Source organism: Lepidochelys kempii, chromosome 2, assembly GCF_965140285.1.
Source record: "Lepidochelys kempii isolate rLepKem1 chromosome 2, rLepKem1.hap1, whole genome shotgun sequence".
NCBI lineage: Eukaryota > Metazoa > Chordata > Testudines > Cheloniidae > Lepidochelys > Lepidochelys kempii.
Window position 1 is genome coordinate 22,941,344 of NC_136381.1, and position 14,968 is coordinate 22,956,311.

Below are 14,968 nucleotides of genomic sequence, written 5' to 3' on the forward strand. Positions count from 1 at the left end.
GCAAAATGGCAGTTAAAAGTATCATTGTCCTCTCAAATAAACAAAGCCATAAGCCGTGGCAACTAATTTTGGTTACAATTTCCAACTTGTAGACGAGAGCTCTCTGAAATGCATCTCGAGCATTCCATTGCTGCAGTATCTATGGGCCCATAAATCCCCACTGGAGTCAATGTAAATTTTCCCATTGACTGCAAGGGAAGCAGGCTCTAAGCAAAGGTGCTGTATAAAGACTAGACTGCAATTTTTACTCTCACATTAGTGAATTTACACATGCAATTAGACCCATTCAGCTCAATGGGATTGCTCATGTGAGCAAGTGCTCACCACCAGAAGAGTAAGGATTGCACAAACTAGCCTTAAGTAAACAGAGGGAAAATGGAAGTTAATTCCCAAACCAACCATCCCTTTCAACAATGAACTAAACAACCTTTTTATAAGAAAGCTAGCTCGAAGTGGCTCCATTTTAAATCTCAGCCACTCCAGTGCCATCCAGGTGGCTAGTAAAAGCCACTCTTAGCGATGACTAGTCATGACCAATAAGGTATTTAGCTCTCATCCACAGCGCAGAGATTTTAAATTAAATTAAAAAAAAAAAAAAGGAGGAAAAGGTTACAAAAAACTTTCAGTCTTTGTTTTATTGAATTACAACAAATGAGCAACAGGTTAGAAAAGTTGATTTTATTCCAATTCCCTAGAATTATATTTGTGCAGTGTACTGAAATATGGGTAAGTCTCCAAAAGACAACTAGTCAGATTGCAACATTTTCACCAGATATCTCTCATGCGTGCTGGCTCACTCTAAAATAAAAAGGTTAGGGTTATTTGAAAAAAGTGCACGTGGGGGATCTAGGACTGATCTAACAATTTAGTGGCAAGGGTTAAAGGAAATGTATGTTGTACACTACAACATCTAAAGCTGAAGGGCAGAAAAAAAATATAGTCCATCTTTGTACCAACTAAGGAAATATGAACAAGTTCATTTATGAAGAATCTTCATTTCCCCATTGTCACCCCTTTTTGGGGTTGTAATGCATGTAAAAAAAAAAAAAAAAAAAAAAAAAAAAGGTGCTCAAATATGACAGAGGCATGCTGTTAAGGTCTGCAGAGGTCTGTGGCTCCAGTTGGTATTTGATGGTTGGGCAAGAGAGAGATACAGTAGTTGGAAAGGAGATTTGCCCCTCCATTGCACAGAAATGTGGAGAGTTAAATAATAGCAGGTAGTTTGTTTTTATTTTTAAAGAAAGCTGAACAAGCAACACCACAAACCCCTTGATGCATTCGGTGGGCTGAAATGTAAACCATGATTGGGGTGAAAATCCAGGATTTGCTACTGATGCAACACATTGAAAAGATTTCAAATTTTTAATATTTTAAAACCGAAGCAGATATAGTGGTTACTACTAATTCTAAAAACAAAAAACCCCCAAACCTTGCAACGGTATGATCTGAAAAAGTAACTTGCACCAATTAAAAAGGTAACAAAATTCCCACTTTGTACAAATCAGTTCCAGCAGAGGAAGAGGGTGAGAGGAAGGGAAGCTAAGGAGAAAACTATGTACAAGGACCCTTTCTTCTTTAATGCGGTAGTGGGATTTTGGCACTATGAACAATTCCATATCAATGCTCCACGATATTTCTCACTGTGCCTCTGCAAGCGTGGTTGGACTCAGAGTTGCAACTCATTGGTTATCTTGTCCCAAGCAGGAAAATAGACGGTTATCCTGTTTTCAGAGACAGTTTTCCCCCTTGATTATCACGACAGCACGACTGATTGGCATCCCTACAAAAATTAAAAATATTTTATTTTTTAATAAATGATGAGCACACATTTGCACTGTCAATGTACCTCTTCACATTTATAGTGCTATTATATTTTACATTAACTATACTTTGAGGCCTTCCCAATAGCGTGCCAGAGTTTTTCAATTTACAGAGCATTTAATTGATACTTCCCCATACAGATTTCTAATGCTAACATAAAATAGGCCTGATTCTTCACTGAATCTGATGATTTAGCAGGGTCTGATTCTTCACTGCCTTGTACCTTGTGAAGTCACTGACGCTTCTATGAAGTGATTATAATACGCTATTGTTCTGAACAGATGTCAATGATTATACAAAGTGCAAGGTAATGAAGAATCAGGCCTTTCTATGTCACATAGTTTCAGGGCTACCCACTCTTGATAGCTTTCCTGTGGTTTATTGGCCCTAATGCCTCATGAGTAAAGGACTCTTCTTGAAGCAGGGATTTAACAAACCCCTCAACAAACTAAAAGACACCACCGAGTTCTCATGGCATTTCGGGTGGGGATGTACTGGACCAATTTACGATGAGGTTATTACAGTAGAGATCTGTTTTGAAATATGAAAATTAGTGAAGTGTTGAGTCTGGGTGAAAGTGCAAACATCAGTTTACTCTGAAGTGGAGTCTAGTAGTGACAGATAGGCAGATCCGGTACAGTTTTCAAAACCCATCATACACCATTGTGCTAAAGCATGTTTAAAAACTTTGTGCTAGTCATTCATTCCAGACCTTTTGTTAATATTGCCAATTAGTCTGATATTTTCTGAGAGCACCATTCATCATTCAGGACGCAGAGCAAACCAGTTGGTTAGTGTGAAATAGTGCACACACACAGGCGGTAAAAAAATTCCCAGGCTCTGCTGTCTTTGCTCAGCAAAACTCACATTGAAATCAATGGGAATTTGCAATTGTTGTATCAGGCTGAGTTGTTTAATCTATTTAGAGATTTACACCTTGCTCCTAAGAGGCCCTGAGCACCAAAAGCCCCACTGAGTTCAGTGGGAGTTGTAAGTGCTCAGCATCTCAGGATCAAACCCACAGGCCATTCTAGACCATTTTGGGTTCATCCAGCCCCTGCTGAGGTCAGTGGCAAAACTTGTATTGGCTTTAGTAGGAACAGGATCAAGCACTCGGGGCGCAACCCTGCCGTCCTTATTCCAACACGCAAAGACATCAATGGTGCCAGTGGCAGATGCCTTTTAGGATATAGCCCTAAATCCCTAAAGAAATGAGAACTTGAATGAAAAGGGAGGGAAACCCCAATATTGCAACTATCCTTTTACCAAACCAACCACCCAGCTAGGGCCGGGCCAGGTTATGTGACAGGCTGAGTGTGCTCAACTCTCATTGAAGTCAAAGGAAGTTGAGGGCACCAGCAGGCACCATGCAGCACAGGGGCTGAATGCACAGAGTGATGTGTACATTTGGCAATCAGTGAGTCGGAAACTTCTTTGTTAAGCACTTCCCAGGTTGCCTTTGGTAAATCTCTGCAAAGCACCACTCTGTGCCTGACTCACTTGCAAGCAAGGAACATCCTGTACCACCTCTGCAGTGAGGTAGTGGAGAAGACTGTGGTGGAGATACGGACTGCCTAGAACAAAGAGGGCACACAGAAGTGTTTCAGCAGCTCAGGAATAAGATTCTCATAGGCAGTGGTAACAACTCTAAACAGGAAGCTCATGCAACTGTCAGAAAAGGGAAAAAAACACTTCTTTGTACTGGTGGTCTTTGAAAGTAAAAAGCCCTGCTTCGGAGAGACACTGGTCTTGGGAGCGCCCAGTGGGAGACAGCGGCATGAAGAAAACCAGCAGTAATTACTAACCTTGCTGGCATTATCTGTTCCCACTCTCATGCCACCCCATATTTGTGTTGTATTTAATTTAGGACCAAATTCCGCTGGTCTTACTAACACAAATTGTAAACTGGGAATAATTCCACGGAGGTCAATATAAAAATGGTGCAGATCAGATCAGAATCAGGCCCATTGACATCATTGTGAGTAGGATTTAGGGTCTCATTTGGGGCAGAGCATCTTCAAAATCATTGTCTTCAATGCACCTTGCAGAAGGCACTCAGCACCTGGCAGGAGTGAATTCTTAGCCCTTAAACTGTAAGCTCCTTAAGGGCACAGGTCTTGTGATCCTATGTTATATGACTTAATAATACAGCTTTTTATATTCTATGGGTGGAATTTTCAAAATCATTCAGTTTTGACCAAACTCCATTCCCACTAAAATCGGACAGTGGTAAAACTCCCATTGACTTCACTGGGAGTACAGTTTGGGGAATGCTGAATGCTTCTGAAAATCTCGTTCTCTTTCGTTCTCTAAAGAAACATGTTCACTATATAAATAGCTACTAATAATTTAAGGACCTACCAAAATTACATTTATCCATTAAGAATAACCTAAGAAATTTGTGAAATTTTTATCAAGTTTTAGGGAAATTTGACATGAACTCTGCAACAACAGAAGTATCAAAAATGAATGCTGAAAACATTTAAAGTAATACCTAGGAGTGGATTTCTAAAATGCTATTGTTAAATTAACATTAAAAAAACCCACTCATTTTCAGTTGACGTGCTGGGTATGAAAAAAAGCACTGAGATTATGGAATCTTATTTAATTTTTGTAGGTTTCAAAGTTCATAAACACTACTCAGTCCTAAATGTAAGTTTTCAATTTAATTGCATCTAATCACATTAGGAAAAGAAGGTATTGCATTATTTAAGCAATGATCAATCAGTAATTAGACATCTATTATTAATTATTATTATTATTATTATTAATTCCCCTCCCAGTCAATCCTTTAGTTAAATTCCAGTTTGGATAGTAATATCCTGCTTAGCAAGAATCCTCCTCCGTTTTCACTAGATACAGTATTAATAGTCACTTTCTGTTTTAAACTGATGTATAGTGCTGGTGTGGGATGTCGGAAGGGCATATTTTGAGTAGGGAAAATCCAGGGTATTTCCAGTGACTTTAATTGAGTTACTGTGGGCTTTCACTGCTTTAAACTGAGAAAAGAATCTGGTCCAACATTAGGTAGGTTAGGACCAAAATTTAGGTTTAGTTTTTAATAAAATAAGTTGTATAAAACCTGCTATGAAGAGGGGTCAAAGATTTTAAAAAAAAATGAAGAAAATTAGAATAATCTGTCTTGTGGAAAAAATGAACAATTATTTTCTTTTCCTCCCAATTTGAAATCATTCATAATGTTTTTGGCAGATGAGGTGAATATTCCACTGTGTCTCTGTGTGCGCTTCCAGGAGCTTGCAATGATATTTCAGGGGTTGCCAGAGCCAGAAGAGTACAAGCAGCGCATTACTTTTAGGCAAACATACCAATAAATAGTGGCAAGCATGTCAGAAGAATGTCACATTCTGCCACTAGAGGGCACGCGGGCTCACATTGAGTACTGAAGTGATAAATTTGTATGAAGGAAAACAAAATACCTGTAGATAAAGGCTTCAGGCTTTTATCCAGCACTAGGGCCAATGTGCTAAGAAATGAATATATTAACAGAGGATAAAGTCTTCATTTCTTGAACAATCTAATAGGTGAAAGTGCTATTAACCCAAACCAGTATATGATGGAATCACTCTTCCTTAAAATGTACTTTTATTTTTCTAGCCTTTATATGAAAATTTCCTGTCAAAAAGATAAACTAGTTGAAATTTAATTGATGTTAAAATGTTTTATATTTAAAAAAAAGTCTCTGAACACATCCCAGTAAGAATGTCTCTGCATGCAAAAGTTGTTGCAATGGTGTACCAGTGTTACCAGCACGACTGTTAAATAATCTCTCTCAGAACAAGTCTAAGCATCAATTAATCCTATATTGCTGCACTGGTAGCGTGCACTAAAAGTACAGGCAACTGCATCTGCACTGTTGCAATTAGTTCTTCCAGCACAGTCCCACAATGCACCTGTAGCCCCATCAGTGACCACTCGATGCAATATGCATCATCTGCTGTGCTCAGAATCATTTTCTTGCTTTAAGCTACTACAGCTTCTGAAAATTTAATGCACGATTTTTTTTTTAATATGGTGCATTGCATGCAATCTCCATGGCCTTTTTAGTTAATTTAGTTAATGATAGTACAGATTTTTTAAACTATTTTCAAAATGGTTGATTGCTACATCTTCAGATTATCACCAAGGGGTGATGTGCCGGCAACTTTTGGAAATATGCTTCATGTAGACATGCTGAAGATTTTGCTCTAAGCCAGGATGGGTAGCTTACAGTGGTTCAGTTCTACTGAACAGTACAATTTTCTAGTGTAGTCAGGGCTAAGTGTCAGTCATAGCTTTGAATTTTCTGGGTTTTCTATTTGCGTGTGTTTTGCATTTATTGTAGTTCAAAGGAAAATTGTTGTTAATTTGAAAACCAGGTATTATTTAACAATAAATTTCTAATACATACATGCTACTTTATTTATCTCATGGATTAAGGAGAGGATAAGTTTAAGGAGGGAGACTTCATGTAACAGATTCTGGTCTCAGTTACACTAGGGTAAATCTGGAGTAACTTCAATGAATTCAAGAAGTCATTGAAGTCCAATGAAGTTAATGGAGTTATTCCAGATTTACATTTGTATAACTGAGATCAGAAACTGGTTCCAAGTCTTCAAACCACACTTCCTTTTACACTTTGAGAGATCTTAAAATTATAAATCTTCTTAGCAAAGCTCCTGCAGTTCACTTTTACAGTGAAGCTCTTGTGAAGAAAAGCTGCTAACCCACATGCAGGCCTCGGACTGGAGTAATTCTTGGGCTTCTAGAATATAGTGTGCCTGCCCCATGTCCCTGTGTGTTTAACATTAGAAAGGTCCCCTTATCTGCAGGGGGAAGAGAGCTCATTTGCACAAGCCATTTCTGTTCCCACTTGGCTCAACATTTTGTTACTTGCTGTTGCAAGTAACAAAAGAATGTTTTTGAACTGGGCCCAGGCATCAGCTCGACCTCTTCTCTGAGCCGGGCAGACCGCTGCTGAGCCAAGATCCATGCTGACCTGTTGCAAAAATAGTCACGGCCTCTATTCACTGGAGATCATCATTAGTAACTATGGTTACCTACTTTTTCTTTGTATGGCTTCATCAGCATGCTTTATATCAGGCTCTAAAGAGGTTATGGGAGGTCAATTAAAGGCAGAGTGTTTCAGCATAATGAGTTATTCCGAGCATCCTCTCTTATCCAGTACATGACAAACACCAAAAACACAACAAACAAAGAAAATGTTCCCAATCCCTCCCATATTTAATCTACAGAAGACAGGACAGCCTCCCTTGTGCTCAGAAATCCAGTAAACACACAGCATGCATCAGGAATGCACTCCTGGGATTTAAATTAAAAGGCACTATTGACACTTGTCAGGACTAAGGCTAGGTCAGACTAACAGGGCAGTGGTAGCGTTACCTGTCTAAATATGGGAATTGTCTCCAGATACACTTTCCGAATCAAAATCTGCTAACTCAGCTTGGCCTTCAGGTGCAGTTTGACTCCAGCTGTCTGTACAGTCCGAGACAGCATCATCATCCCCTACTGTCACCTCCACCCAGTTCACATCGCCAGTGTCCTCATTTTCCTCACTACCATGGCCGTCTTGGCTGTTGCATTCCAATCTGTCCTCAGTTTGATTCCCTAACAAAGAGTCTTTTGGTGGATCATAGTCTCTGGTTGACCTCATGACTAGTTTGCCCACATTCTCTTCGTTCAGCTTTTTATGCTCCTGGTAGTGCTGCCGAGACACCTGGTTGCTGTTCTTTGGACTTTCATTTTGTTTTGATCCCTTTTTCTGGTTTTGCTCATTATGACCATCAACAATATACTGCTGTTGGTATCGGTCAATCCATTTTAATGTCCCAGTTCTTAGGGAGGATCTATTCTCCTTAAACCAGCGGACTATTTCAGTTCTAGTGAGCCCAGTTTGAGCTGCTAACTGGTCATACTCCTGGGGTGATGGCCACTGGGTTCTTGCAAATGTGCTCTTCAGCAGGTGAATCTGCTCTTGGGTTTTTTTGTTAAATGCTATGGAGGATTCGGATCCGGACAAAGAACTGGGTAGCTGGGAGCTGTTCAGGAGCTCAGACTGGCTTATTGTACCATTATGGAGTCCCTGATCCTTATTTTTTTTGTTGGATCCCATAGAGTCCAAGACAGCTTGTTCCATGCTATCCCTTAGCTTTCTCCTCTCAGAGAACCAGGAATCAACCTCTCTTCTACTCAGCTTGGTTTCCACCCTAAGCCTGTCCAATTCTCCTTGGGTTGGAAAAGAGCTTCTAAGAAAACTTTCTTCAAGAATCCTAAGCTGCTCTTGTGTTTTCTCTTTGAACCTCTGGGGTGTGAAATCTGCGTATGTGTGGTATGTACGCCCGTGCCGCGCAGCTGCAATGGCTAACTGATCTTTTGCTATAGATTCACTAGTGATGTGAACAATGCCCCTTTGACTTCTGTATCTGTGATCACTGAACCACTTCTTGATCTCGCTTCTGGAGAGACCGGTTACTTCTATTAGCCTGTAGACTTCTGCATCGTCAGGAAATTGGCTCATGATAAAACTAGCCTTTAGTTCTGCTATCTGTTCCTTGGTCTTTTTTCGGTCATTTGTTGGCGTCAATGGTGCAGCATTCAGCTTGGGTGAGACCTCAGGCACATGAACTACGTGTGGACGCTTGACTTCTGGGGCACCCGATAAGGTCTGTATTGTCCGTTTCTGTCCGTGATTAGCAGCTACTGCAAGTGTAATCGGTGAGCAAGAAACTGTTGATCCATTTGACACTTGAGTCAAAACCAGGCCAGTCTGGCCGAGTATCTGGCAAGGCAAAGCTGTTTGGATAATTGGCTGTGGCATTTTTGCAGCTGTCAGATGAGCTGGCAGGACAGTGATGGTTTGGGGTACTGACTGGATGGTTCCATTAAACATCTTCTTTCTTGCCTCTTCTACCTCTTCTGGAGACCAACTTATTCCATGCTTCAAACGCTGGGTAGCAAACCAGATTCGGATTTGCTCCTCTGGATGTTTTGATGCTGCTGTCAACCATGACAGCTCTGCTTGGGTTGGGTAAGGAAATTTATTAAAGGAGTTGATCATGGTTGCATTAGTGTCCAGTGCACAATTGTATTTGGTACTGTTCAGAGGGACCGGGACCTTGGGGACAAGGTTGATATTTGGTGGCAGCTGTACAGAGGGCATAACATGAGCCAATACATCATGAAGAAGGTCAGCTCCATTGATACAAGCAATAGATTCAGTGGTTTCTGTAATGACACGGGGGAGTGTCCCCTCCACATGGTTTTCCATACCTCCCTCTTCTGTCTTTTTGGGACCCCTCTTGGTTTCCACTTTAGGCTTTCCCTGTTTCATGATTGGGGTTTTACTTACATTGATCTCACCATGAACGGCTTCATCACACTCTGCATTTTCTAATCCACTGTTTGTGACAGTGACAACATTATTCGTTGTCTCAATGGATTGCTCTAACACAGTCTGATTATTGCGTTTGATTAATTTCAGTTTAAAATTATTCTCTCCCGGGTGATATTTTGTGTTGTGATCAGATAAGGAATCATATTTTTTGGTTGTAAAGTTACATTCAGCACACACGTAGAGAGGGTTGAGGATTACGTTTGGGTGCTGTGTGTCAACATGCTCCGTAAATTCATTTAGGTTTTGCGTTGAATAAGGACAGTATTTACATTCATAACCACCTTGGGGTTTCTTGGATTGATTCTCAACTGGGGCTTTCCCATCCACCATTTCACATTCTTTTATAGAGCTTTCTGTATCAGCAGCCCAGCAATCTTTAGAATCTTGCTGGGGTGTGCCAGCACCCCTTTCTTTTAAGGCTTCTCCGTCCTCAGGAACAGCCTGCTCCATTAGTTCAGGTGTTCGCAGCATACATGGAGTTGTTGACTTTCTTTTGCTAGCCATAGCACCTATTATGATGTGCAACTGTTTCAGACGGTGACTCTCTTTTGGGGGAACAAACCCAAAGAAGCTCCCTCTAATGGCTCTGATTTTCCTTGAATGTTATGGCCTGGTATGTTTCCAAAAGAGTTTAAGTGCCATCTGTGATCGTCAGCTCCAACCCCCAAACATACTGGGCTGCATTATACCTGCAAAACAAAACACACACACACACACACACACGATTAGATTCTTATTTATAATGCATTTTTAAAAAAAAAAGTCAGCCCCCAAGACATGTGCATCTAGGATTCAATCCTGGATAATGCTGAGCACCCTCTTTTCCTTATACTAGATAGACGGATGTGAAACCACTGTTTGCTTCACATGTCACAAGGCATGAGAGCATCTAATATTCTTTTCCCAATGAATTCAGGGGCAGGATCAGGCCGACAAAGGACAAAAGGAATGAACACCCCAGAATGAAAAATTCATTAAAGGTAGAAAATGGCACTGGAACAGAAGTCAAGATGATCAGACATAATGTTTAAGACCCATTACAGAGCCAACACATTTAGTTGGGCAAGGGAGAAGATACGTGTATAAATACTGTGTATCTTTCTTTAGAAGCAGCAGCTTCTATTACCATTATTTTTAAGTCTACAATTTTAAAACTGAGTATGTTTTATATGAAACTTCATTACGCCCCACGGTGGCTTGCATAGTAAATATATGGCTACTGAATGAGCGTGGTTACTAATCCAGGGTGATTTCTAAACAAAGATATATGGTGGTCTCACTTGTGTTAGTACATGCAGAATGGAAAGACGGAGAGTTAGGGCAAAGCAAATATTTATTATACACAGCCACTCAATTTCAAAGCGCTACATTTTGATTTAGAATAGGTTAAAATAGATGGCAAATTGCTGCATCAGCCCTTTGTGAAGATCTACAAGTTACAGCTATATAAATAAAGTTTCCTTAAAGAACACTTTTCACTGAAAATCGATAAAAATGACTGAGGAAAATTTCTAGAAGGCCATTTCTCTCTCTCTCTCACACACACACCCCCACCCACCCACCCTTACTGTACTTTGTTCCTGCTGGTGTTATGATCAAACTATAAGTTATATACTGAATTTTCTGAAGGATTTCCTTAGCTCTGTTTAACTGTTTCAGGGGTTGGATTCACATGATGTAGGAATTTGAAGTCCTTTTTTATTTGATTTGATGTTCTGCATGGATTTCTTCTTAAGTTAATGTTTTATTTCTTTAAAGAACATGACATCAGCACCAGTCAGTAGAATAGCAAACAAGAACAAAATGACACAAGCTGTATTATGAACTCTCTGCGCCGACAAAGGGAATGGAATTTAAGTGTCACAACAACTTAATGTACCTTAAACAAAATATTGATGTCAGTGTAAATTTCACTTGTAAGTAAATGGAAGAGTTAAAGAGACATAGATGTTGGATCATATTAAAGAAGTTCTGTATTAAAAATCACAAATGAGTTTGATTCCCCATAGTTTAAATTCCAGGGTATTACTAATTAAGAGGCCTCTTGGTTTTTGGTACTGTTTCTCTCCCTCTATGTGTGAAACTTGCAAGCTGCTAATTGTGTTAGTACATTCTAAGACAGAGTCTGTTCTCAAAGCAATCCTTTGTAACAACAACTACTCACACACACACACACACAGAGAGACTCAAAGCAATACTCTGTAACAACAGAAACAGCACCCAGAGACTCCCCGATCTTTTGTTGTATTCATCTCGCTTTGTTAACAATTGTGATTAAAATAGAGATAGAGGATGTATGTGGATGGATGCGTGGTGTGGATAATAACTGAATGATCAGGGAGGTGCCAGCCTAAGAATGCAGTGTGCATCGGCTGAAGAAGGCGTCAAGTGGAAATAACCAGAGGACTCCCGGAGGGCAGACTGGAATCCACCCAACAGCTTCAAGAATGGGAGAACCAAAGAACAAGATAACATCTGGCAGCACGGAGCCATCAGGAATGTGCCATCTGCTGATTGATTCAGCAACAGCACAATGAAGCAATTCCCATAGACTGGCATAGGAAGAAATTCCTATAAAAATGGACTCTAGAAAGTGAGAACTTTGGGGTCTGATTCTGCAAACCAACTTCCAGGAGCATCAGATGAGCATGTGACAAGGCCCTGCTCCCTCCGCATGTCCAGGCCACCTGGCCAGTGGCTTGGCATGAGCAACTCTAAGGCTGGTAACTATGATAACAACCTTGCAGAACCTGTGTGTGTGTGTGTGAGTGTGTGAATGAATGTGAGAATAAATATGAAATTGAATGGGATGTTATAGCTATAACTAACTGCTTACTATGATTCTTTCTGTATTCACAATAAATGTGGCATTTTGCCTTTTCCCCTTTAATAAGATCCTGCTGGTTTTTATTTTATTGGTATAACAGAGACCTTCTGAAAATATCTGTTTCTCGGTAATAATGGCAGATTTTTCAGAGATGCTGAGAATCTGATGTTCCCATTGAAGTTAGATGGAGCTATAGATGCTCAGTACTGCTGGAAACCAGGTCAAACTCAAAAAAGGTCAAATTCTTCTCTTGGTTACACAGGTATAAACCCAAAATAACTGCATCCATGGGCTTCAACGCCAATGGATTTAACTGTCTGGTTCAAACTCAGGTAATGCTACTTCAGAAATAGGCTTTAAAAATCTTGTAAATGCTGTTCACATTTCCAATGGCTCAGGTCCTGAAAGTGCATCTCACTCAGGTGCAGAGGCATTTCTCTAATTCACAATCAAACCTGGATTTGGTTCACTTTGGGATCACTCAAGAGCTCAAGGTAGTGCAGAATGTCACTGCCCACTTGGTGTGTGGTGCATCAGGCAGAAGCACATAACACCAGAGAACTGCTTCCCTGTAAATTGCTGGGTGGAGCTCAAGGTGCTGGTTTTAAGCTATAAAACACTGAATGATTTGGGACCCCGTTGACTGATCCCTCTCCTTATGCCATGTTCCCAGCGATCAGCAAAGACATGCACTTGAACTGACACCTCTTACTGACAGGACGTTTTCTTTGATGGGTCCTTAACTCCAATTTGCTTCCTTCCTTGATCTGTCAGAGCCTGGATTTTGTAAACTGCTGTGCATGCTGCAGAACTAATCTTTACTAAAAGGTAGCCAGGGTTCATAGATGGAGGAGCTGGATATGGAAGGGGACTTATGGAATGAGTAGGTAGAGGGCCTTTATTTTTGTAAGGGGACTATTAATTGGAGAATTTATGGATCAAGGTACTATATGGAAATAAATTTAAATTTTTCTAATTGCCTGTTTTTGAATGCTGGGAGGAATCCAGAGCCTAGCAGAGACATCGGAGGAATCTAAATTAAATAATGATATAACATTCAATGGCAGTTTTAACTGGATACACTGTTTTCCTGTCCAGGGTTACCGTGCACTATTAAACAGATACGGCATCCCAGCCCAAAACGTGCCTGCATTTCAATGGTGGGTGAAGCGATTACCTAGATTTCACAGTGTGGAGCACCTGGGCACGAACGGCTCTCACTAAATGTGAGTTGTTAAAATGATACAGCTAAAGTGTGGAGGAGAACACAGCTGAAGATGCTGTTTGTTATATAATAGACGTCTCAGCATAGATCCATGCTGTCTTGGTCATAGTCAGCTTCCTCTCATCACCTTTTATTAGTATGGACAGCTCTGTTCTACGTACTAACAGAGACTATGCCTTGGCATGCTGGGGAGGTATGCTAATACATATTGGCCCCAGTTCAGCAAAGCACTGATGGATGTGTTTAATGTTAAGCACATGGTTAAGTCCCATTGGGACTCAACGGGAATTAAGCACATCTTTAGGTGCTTCAATGAATAGGGATGGGACTGTTTCATGTGCCTCAGATTAAGCATATGCTGAAATGCTTTGTTGAATCAGGGCTATTATGTTCCATATTCCTCTGACCTGACAGCACCGATATTGTACACCAGAAAGGATAGTGCTGTCCAAAGCCTTGCAGAGTCTGATGCGATACATCGGGGTACTGTACACATTTGGATTGACTCAAACAAGATTTCTCTTTTTATTTGAAGAGTTCACATGAGGGGGCAGAATTCAGGTTGCCTAACTGTCTTGTGCATTATGATACAGACTTTAATTACATGGTCACATACCACTTTTACTGCAGGCCCCTGTCTCCACTGAGCGTCACTAGTAGAAACAGTTGTTTTCTGGAAGTAAAAAGGGCTCATGTATTTTCACCACCATTGTGGCTAAATCTACTCAGAGCTGGGTTAGATGCTGCAGCGGTGAAATCTTTTGCTACTACTGGTGGTAGTAGAGCTGGTGCTGGGAAATTGTTAGAGAAGTGCTGGGGGATGCAAGGCCATCCATCCTTATCCCCCCCTCCATATGGGACAGATTATTCCATCAAAAAGAACAAATTCAAATTTGCCCATAGAAGAAACTCATTTTTATACTGCAGTGAGCACAGTCAGTTTATTAATAGATTATAAAGTCAGAAGGGACCAATTTGATCTAGTCTGATCTGTTGCATAACGGGCCATAGAATTTCCCTGAAGTAATTCCTCTTACATGTTTCAGTTTCCATAACATGGCAAAATCCAGAAATCACCCAATGAAATACAACTGCAGAAACATTTTATAATTATTTCTAAGTTTCCACTATTCTTGTTCTAAAATAAAGATTAAAAGAGAGAGAAACAGAGAGAAACAGAGAGAGACAGACAGACAAAGAGGCCACTTTGGTTTCTAGTCATCTCCCTTTCTCATTTTGCACTTCACTACTTTTAAATAATAATACCACCTCGTTCTTCAGCCACAGAGCTCAAAGTGCATTACCCTGGCATTATCATTATCCCCATTTTACAGGTGCCAAAACTGAGGCACAGAAAGGTGAAGTGACTTTCCCAAGGTCCCTGAGCAGGCCAGTGGCAGAGACAGGAGTGCAATTCCCAGTCTAGTGCTCTATCAACTAGGCAACAGTGCCTCCCTAAGAACATGTTTTATTTTATTTTGTTTTTGTTTTATTTTCTCTAAAAGAACCATGTGGTAAAATCAGCAAAAGAAAGAGAATCAAAGAGGCATCAAAGCCAAAACAAGACTTATTGAGTGTGTGCATATGAGGATGCTCAGACAGAGTGAAGGAGCCGAGATACCACGATGGGTACGTTATAAATAGCTACACGGACAGATGGATAGATAGATGTAGAAGAAAGCAA

General features: G+C 40.4%; 1 protein-coding gene across 6 annotated transcripts in view; it reads right to left on the reverse strand.

Moving 5' to 3' along the window:
- Nucleotides 1-609: 609 nt before the first annotated feature.
- Nucleotides 610-14,968, reverse strand: part of ZHX2 (zinc fingers and homeoboxes 2) — a 113,293-nt gene continuing 98,934 nt past the window's right edge. For all 6 annotated transcript variants that reach the window (XM_073330223.2, XM_073330228.2, XM_073330226.2 and 3 more), the window contains 2 exons: nt 7,222-9,921; nt 610-1,780 (listed from right to left, as the gene is read on the reverse strand). In XM_073330223.2, the coding sequence (XP_073186324.1) occupies nt 7,226-9,736 (2,511 nt within the window). In that variant the 5' untranslated portion in view covers nt 9,737-9,921 and the 3' untranslated portion in view covers nt 610-1,780; nt 7,222-7,225. The remainder of the gene's footprint in view (nt 1,781-7,221; nt 9,922-14,968) is intronic.